Source organism: Bison bison, unplaced genomic scaffold (genome assembly GCF_000754665.1).
Source record: "Bison bison bison isolate TAMUID 2011002044 unplaced genomic scaffold, Bison_UMD1.0 scf7180017864516, whole genome shotgun sequence".
Taxonomy (NCBI): domain Eukaryota; kingdom Metazoa; phylum Chordata; class Mammalia; order Artiodactyla; family Bovidae; genus Bison; species Bison bison.
The window spans coordinates 8,463,265-8,471,618 of record NW_011495069.1 but is presented as its reverse complement, the minus strand read 5'-3'; the positions used below and the strand labels follow the sequence as shown (position 1 = coordinate 8,471,618).

The 8,354-nt window shown below is 47.1% G+C and overlaps 1 protein-coding gene across 1 annotated transcript in view; it reads left to right on the top strand.

Moving 5' to 3' along the window:
- TRIM63 (tripartite motif containing 63, E3 ubiquitin protein ligase) overlaps positions 1 to 646 on the top strand; it is a 15,208-nt gene extending 14,562 nt beyond the window's left edge. The window contains exon 9 of the mRNA XM_010830091.1: positions 79 to 646. Within this exon, the coding sequence (XP_010828393.1) occupies positions 79 to 89 (11 nt within the window). The 3' untranslated portion in view covers positions 90 to 646. The remainder of the gene's footprint in view (positions 1 to 78) is intronic.
- Positions 647 to 8,354: the final 7,708 nt, after the last annotated feature.

The following is an 8,354-nucleotide window of genomic DNA, read 5'->3' as shown; positions in this document are numbered from 1 at the left end:
TTTTCCCCGCAGCTTGGTAAGCCCTGCGTCCTCCTGCGTTCCCATCTCACCTTGATTTTCTTTGTCTTTTTCTTTCAGGACACCAGTAAGGCGATGATGAGGGAGAGACCCTCTAGATGCAGAGAGACCGGGGAGGGTGGGGATGGGCCCAGCTGCCTTAGTGACAGGCCCAGGGTGGGAGGGGTCAGGGCCCCTGGCGGGGCAATGGGGAGGTGTGTCTTCTCTCTGCTCAGAGAGCAGGAACTAGGAGTAGGACCCCACCGCTGTGTCCAGCGTTGCGAACCAGAATTGGAAACGTGCTTGAAACAACCACACTGGATTCTTTTCTACGTTGGTGCAAAATGGAATATTTTGTACATTTTTTAAATGTGATTTTTGTATACTTGTATATGTATGCCAATTTGGTGCTTTTTGTAAAGGAACTTTTGTATGATAATGCCTGGTCATTGTGTGACTGGCGATTGTTATAAAGAAGGGAAGGAAGCCAGGTTGATACAGCTGCCCACTTCCTCTCCTTGGTGGGTTAGCACTCACAGGTCCAGGAAAGGATAATGTACTGTATTTCAGTGTCTATACCCCACATAAGGGACGGTGACCGAGTTTGTGTTATATGTTGTTTTAATAAATGCACAGCGCTTTCTTCCAAGCTGGGGTTTCATTCAGCCTTTTTTTTTTTTTTTCCAGTGAGGAGAGTTCAGGGCAGACGGACAGAAGGCCTTCTAGGAAGTGTAGGGCAGGAAATAGACAGTAATGGCAAAAACCCAGGTTTCTATCCCACCAAACAAGTTGTCCTTCAAACTGGCATTTCCCAAGGAGAGCTCCTTGGGAAACTGGCCCTGACAGGACCCTTCAGAAAAGATTTCATTCAATGCCTTGTTCTCTGGTTCTCTAGAAAACACAGCCTGAGGCAAAGAGTGAATAGTGCAGCTACATTCCCAGGACAGTCAGAGTGAAGGGAAGTGGAAGCCAGGCAGGAAACAAGTGAAGTGAAAGTCGCTCAGTCACTTCCGACTCTTTGCGACCCCATGGGCTATATAGTCCATGGAATTCTCCAGGCCAGAATACTGGCGTGGGTAGCCTTTCCCTTCTCCAGGGGATCTTCCCAACCCAGGGATTGAACCCAGGTCTCCCGCATTGCAGGTGGATTCTTCACCAGCTGAGCCACTAGGGAGGAAAGCAAATATATAAAGTATCACGTTACCGAGCTGGCCACAGCTTCACCAAGAGACTGGCTGCTTGCTCAAGCATGGGAGATGCTTCTAGCAGGGCAGAAGGAATAATGTGCCTTGAACAGTTCATCAGTAGGAAGAAGGGGGAGACTTGCCTACTGGCTTCTTTCACCTCCCATCTCTTAGGATCGGAGTCTGCCTCCCACAGTGTCAATGCCCGAGCGTCCCTTATGTCACGCGACCCTTTGGGCAGCTCTGGGGGATGCTCAGGGGCTGTCAGCTGACTCTGCAGGTGGTGAGAGGAGCCTCCAGGTCTCGTGGGGTTGGGCCTAGTTTTTGTGCTGGTCTCAGCTTATTAATGACTAATGTGGTTAGACCGGCCCTTGTAATTCTTATTAATTTCAAGATGCCATTAAGTACTAAGCAACAGGAAAGTTTAAAAAATAAAGGTTTATTACTTACAAGATCTGGATGTTACACAGCATACCACGCAGTGAGTTCACAGGTGGAGAGAGGGAGGGATAAAGCATGGGCCTGTCTTCTGCTTCTATTGGGATTGAGGGTGGGGGCCTAGAGTTTTGAAGGCTCACTCTTTATTGATGAATTTAAAGCATAAGCGTGGGATTTTAAAGCGTGGGAAGAGAGGAAAAAAAAAGCAAGTGACCCAAATTGTCAGTTAGCCAAATCAACTAAGATTGCGAAAACAGAGGAATCTCAGTGGGGACAGGCGCCCAAGGTGTTTGCTAGACATAGGCCCCTTAAAGTGGTTGCCTCTTTTAAAATGGATGGCAATTAGAGCTTAAGTCAGGCACTCGCTTTACAAAAAAGAAAATAAAATCTGACAGGGCTTATGGTTAGAAGGCTAGAGCCGCTGCTGCCCCCACCACGGTGGTCACCACGGAGGCTCTGCTGGAGCCCACACTTACTCCAGGGAAGGCCACGCCAGCCACCTATGCTAGGGCATGCGATGATGACCGTGGCTGAAGCAACATCAGGCTCTCCAGGAACAAGGGGCTGGGAGAGAGGTGAGGCTGAGTCAGTCTGATGGAGGTGCGTCAACTGGGTCTGAGACCCTTAAGATTTAGGAATTTTAGGAATGCTGCAGAGTCCATCCCACCCTTTTTGACATTCAGAACTCAGTAGCAACTTAAGGGCTCTGTGTAGTCCTGCCAAAAAGTTGATAGTGTTTGGAATACCACCTGATCTTTAAAGCTCTTATGTTTTAGGATGTTCCATCCTAAAGGAAATCAGTCCTGAATGTTCATTGGAAGGACTGATGTTGATGCTGAAACTCCAACACTTTGGCCACCTGATGCAAAGAACTGACTCATTTGAAAAGACCCTGATGCTGGGAAAGATTGAGGGCAGGAGGAGAAGGGGATGACGGAGGATGAGATGGTTGGATGGCAGCACCGACTCAATAGACATTAGTTTGAGTAAAGTCTGGGAGTTGGTGATGGACAGGGAGGCCTGGCGTGCTGCAGTCCATGGGGTGTCAAAGGGTCAGACAGAACTGAGCGACTGAACTGAACTGATCTGAATGTTTTTTGGTGGACTGAACATTGAACCCAGCATTTCCCAACTTACTCATTCATGTGACATCCTCCAGAACTAGCCCTTCTGTGTAATTCAACCTTATGAAAATGCTTTAAACCCTCACACCTCTGCCCATTTTCACTTCTGGGACTTTTTCCAAGGCTAACTTGATCCCTGTGAATTTCAGGGAATCAAATTTTGCTTTCATTTCCAGTCCTTTTTCAAGTTCTGAAGCAAAAGTTAAAAAAAAAAAAAAGTGTAACATATTACATACAAAAGGGATTCCCTGGTTGTCCAGTGGCTAAGACTCTGCGTTTCCAACACAGGGGACCATGGTTCAATCCCTGGTTGGGGAACTATATCCCACACTCTACTGAAGATCCCATGTTCCACAGCTAAGACCTGGCACTACCAAATAAATAAATAAAATACTTAACAACAACAACAAAACCACACACAAGTGCACAGAACTAATTTCAGAGTTATGTAAACTATTATATACTGAAATCCGGTGCTGCTACTTAGCAGATCAGGAAAAAGAATATTATATGTTTAACTGAATCACTTTGCTATATGTCTGAAACACCGTAAATCAATTGCACTTCAATTAAAGAAAAAAAAATAGAATAAAAGACAAAAAAATTACCAACCTCTAGGGACTCTTCATGTGTCTGCCTCTTCCTGCTTGGATATAGCTACTACCCTTTTTTTGACAATCCCACACTTTTTTTTCATAGTCCTAAAATATCCTCCTATAGAAGCCTGAAGGAATTTGAGGCCAGACGGAGAGAAGTTTTCGTTTCCTTGAAATTACAAAAATCAGTGTTACAACCAGTCCACATTCTACCTCCAGAGTTCCCCACAGTTCTCACACAGATCATGTGTGAGGTAAGTATATCTATCCACTACCTTGTCACTTAACAGAGGGAGCAGGGAGGGCAGTCAAGGCTCTGTAATCAGAAATGTGAATTCCAGGGAGATATCTGATATTGCAAACAAAGGAATCTGTAGTTGCCACACAAAAGGCACTTGCAAACCAGAACACCCAAAGGTGGTATGAAGTCTTCCTGATCAACAAGTTTCTTGTAAGATCATGCTGCAAAGAAATTGGCTTCAGAGGGGTTACTCCATAAATCTTGAACACAGTTTTGGTGGCTGCATTAGAATCACCAGAGGTTTGTTTATCTCTAAACCCTTAATTCTGGGAAATTTCAAACGTACAGAAAAGCGCAGGGAAGTATAACATACCTTCCTTGCTCACTGCTCAGTTTCAGTAGTTATTGACATACTTGTTCCTTCTCTATCATTATTCCTTCTCCTCACTGTGATTATTTTAAGGCAAATTCCAGGTATCATGTAACCCGTTAGATAAAGGTTCTTTTCAAAATCATAATCATTATACCATTAAAAATATACCATACAAATAGCTAAAGAAAGAAGTGATTGGAGATTTCAAGGAATATTTCGCTCAAGATGGGCACAATAAAGGACAGAAACGATAGAGACCTGGTAGACACTGAAGAGATCAAGAAGAGATGGAAAGAATACACAAAAGAGCTGTGCAAAAAAGATCTTAATGAACTGGATTTCTACGATGGTGTGGCCAGTCATCCAGAGCCAGACATTCTGGATAGCAAAGTCAAGTGGGCCTTAGGAAACACTGCTGTTAATAAAGCTAGTGGATGCAACAGAATTCCAGGAGACCTATTCAAAACTCTAAAGGAAAAGGTCATCAAGGTGTTGCATCCAATATGTCAGCAAATCTGGAAGACCCAGCAGTGGCCTCAGGACTAGAAAAGGTCAAACCTCACCCCAATTCCCAAGAAGCTTAGTACAAAAGAATGTGCTAGCCATCAGACAATCATACTCATCTCCCATGCTAGTAAGGTCATGCTTAAAATCTTGCACGCTAGGCTTCAGCATTATGCGAACCAACAACTTCCAGATGTCCAAGCCGGCTTTAGAAAAGGAAGAGGAACTAGAGGTCAAATTGCCAACATTCACTGGATCACAGAGAAAGCTAGGGAATACCAGGAAAACATCTACCTCTGTTTCATCAGTTATGCTAAAGCCTTTGACTGTGTGTATCATAATAAACTGTGGAAAGCTGTTCGAGTGATGGGAATACTAGACCATCTCATCTGTTTCCTAAGAAACCTGTATGCAGGTCAAGAAGCAACAGTTAGAATCCTGTATGGAACAACTGATTGGTTCAAGATTGAGAAAGGGGTATGACAGGGCTGTCTGCTGTCACCCTGTTTGTTTAATCTGTACGCTGAGCACATCATGAGAAATGCCGGGATAGATGAGTTACAAGCTGGACTCAAGATGGGGGAGAAACATCAACAACCTCAGATACGTGCATAATACCACTCTAATGACAGATATCGAAGAGGAACTAAAGAGCTTCTTGCTGAGGGTGAAGGAGAGTGAAAGAGCTGGCTTAAAATTAAATATTAAAAAAAACTAAGATCGTGGCATCTGGCCCCATTACTTCATGGCAAATAGAAGAGGAAAAGGTGGAAGTAGTGACAGATTTCCTCTTCTTGGGCTCTAAGATCACTGCAGCCATGAAGTCAGAAGACGACTGCTTGTTGGCAGGAAAGCTACGACAAACTTAGACTGTGCTGAAAAGCAGAGACATTACTCTGCCGACAAAGGTCTGTATAGTCAAGGCTATGGTCTTCCCAGTGGTCACATATAGTTGTAAGAGCTGGACCCGTAAAGAAGGCAGAGTGCCAAAGAATTGATGCCTTTGAACTGTGGCGTTGGAGAAGGCTCCTGAAAATCCCCTGGACAGCAAGGAGATCAAATCAGTCACTCTTAAGGGAAATCAACCCTGAATATTCATTGGAAGGACTGAAGCTGAAGCTCCAGTATTTTGTTCATCTGATGTGAACATTGGAAAAGTCCCTGATTCTGGGAAAGATTGAGGGCAGAAGGAGAAGAGGGCATCAGAGGATGATAAGGCTGGATGGCATCACTGATGCAATGGACATGAACTTGGGCAAACTTCGGGAGATGGTGAGGGACAGGGAGGCCTGGTGTGCTGCAGTCCATGGAGTCGCAAAGAGTTGGACACGACTGGGCAACTGAACAACAAGAACATGTCATTAAAAAGAACAATAATTTCATGATAGAATTAAACACAGGAGTTTAAAAATATAGATTCCCCCTTCCCAGACCTACAGAATCAGATTCCTTGTGGAATGTTGATGGGCTTCCCTGGTGGCTTAGATGGTAAAGCATCTGCCCCCAATGCAGGAGACCCAGGTTCAATCCCTGGGTTGGTAAGATCCCCTGGAGGAGGAAATGGCCACCCACTCCAGTATGCTTGCCTGGAGAATTCTGAGGACAGAGGAGCCTGGTAGAATACAGTCCATGGGTCGCAAAGAGTCAGACACGACTGAGTGACTAACACACACACACATAGGTGTTGACAGAAAAGGTGTGAGTTAAGTTTTATTTGGTGACCTTATAAAGGAACTGCTCCGAAGAGGTGAGGGAGGAGCCAGAATATATATGAGCTATTTTTTTGCTGGGAAAAACAAGACCCAAGAATCTGATCAGATCAGTCGCTCAGTCGTGTCCGACTCCTTGCGACCCCGTGAAACACAGCACGCCAGGCCTCCCTGTCCATCACCAACTCCGGTCATTAGTAAATTTTCATTACATGTGTATTTTAACAACCTGTGCTGTGCTAAGTCGCTTCAGTCGTGTTTGACTCTTTGCAATCCCATGGACTATGGCCCACCAGACTTCCCTCTCCATGAGACTCTCCAGGCAAGAATACTGGAGTGGGTTGCCATGACCACCTCCAGGGGCTCTTCCCCACCCAGGGATCAAACCTAAATCTCTTCTCTCTCCTGCATTGGCAGACAGGTGGTTTACCTCTAGCGCCACCTGGGAAGCCTTCTTTATAGGGATATCAACATTTTTAGAATAAAATTGCTGAGGTGTCCGAACTGCTAGGTTATTTGCATAGGACTTCTGGGGATCTCTGAAGGAGACAGGTACAGAACACAAATGAAGCAGCTTTTCAGTATATCACAGTCTTAACTAATTAGTTAAACTCTTGCAAATCAATTAAAATGAGTACAAGGAAGTATTAATGGAGAAGGCAATGGCACCCTACTCCAGTACTCTAGCCTGGAAAATCCTATGGACGGAGGAGCCTGGTAGGCTGCAGTCCATGGGGTCCCTGAGGGTCGGACACGACTGAGTGACTTCACTTTCACTTTTCACTTTCATGCATTGGAGAAGGAAATGGCAACCCACTCCAGTGTTCTTGCCTGGAGAATCCCAGGGACGGGGGAGCCTCGTGGGCTGCCATCTATGGGGTCGCACAGAGTCGGACACGACTGAAGTGACTTAGCAGTAGCACGAAGTATTAATTTACGGGAAATCTAGCATAAAAGTTTTTTTATATATAAAATGAATAAATGTGTCTGGATCCAATTTGTAAATCTTCATATACTGAGAATTTACAATGAACTTTGCATTTGGCTCAGACGGTAAAGCGTCTGTCTACAATGAGGGAGACCCGGTTCCATCCTTGGGTTGGGAAGATCCCCTGGAGAAGGAAATGGCAAGCCACTCCAGGATTTCCAGGACTATTGCCTGGAAAATCCCATGGACAGAGGAGCCTGGTAGGCTACAGTCCATGGGGCCGCAAAGAGTCGGACTCGACTGAGCAACTTCACTTCACTTTGCCCTCAAATAAATTATAAGATTAATCTGAGCTGAGCCTGGGGCAGTTTGAAACTTCGACTGGATCGATAAGCTGAGACCTGCACAAAGCACACATCCAACCCCAGTGGATCCCGGCAGGAAGAGCTAGCTGGCTTTTCTCGGCGGAAGACCAGTGTGGCTCCTGGGAACTGCCGCGGGGCAGTGGAGAATAGCTGGTGTGCTGGCGGCGGTCAGCTCAGTCCAGATGGCGACTGGGGCTGAAGTGCGACCCTGCTCCATGTAGAGGTGGAGATACAGCCGGTCACCCCAGATTTTAATCGGAGCCCAGAAAGGGAGGAACTGGTGCTGCTAGAGCGACGAGGATGGGTCAGTCAGGAAGGCTACTGTCTCTGACTGAGTGCAGGCACACCCCGCCCCCGGGAGCCCCCTAGCCTGCGCAGAAAAACTTGGGGGGCCTCGGACATCTGCAGCCGGTGGGTGGAAACCGATCACGGGTTTCCCGAGGAGGAAGACAACAACCCCAGCCTCAGGAGCCCTTTATTCTGAGTCTAGGAGCCACATTCCTGCTCTCAGGCGACTCAAAGCCGATTTCAACAAGCTGGTGTCCCGAGAACTTCCCGGCCGGAGGCAGCCAGCCTCGCGCGGGGGGCAAGTGGGCGCCGTGGAGGCAGAAAAAGCAAGCAGCAGCAGGGCTGGGCGGAGGCGGTTAGCCTTTCTGACGCAGGCCAGGTGGGCTCCTCGGGCTCCGGGGACCGGGTGCTGGGGTCAGCGCCCGGGCCCTTTGCAGCCAGCTACACCCTCCCCCTTCCCTGCGGGCTTTTGCGCACGACGCGCCGCTTCACACGGGGAAGCAGAGACTTGATAAAGCCAGCGGGCGCGGGGCGAAGCTGCCGGCGTCGTGGGGGCAGCAGCGGTAGCGACAGCTGGAAGACCCCTCGGCGGCCCAGGCGCAGTCTA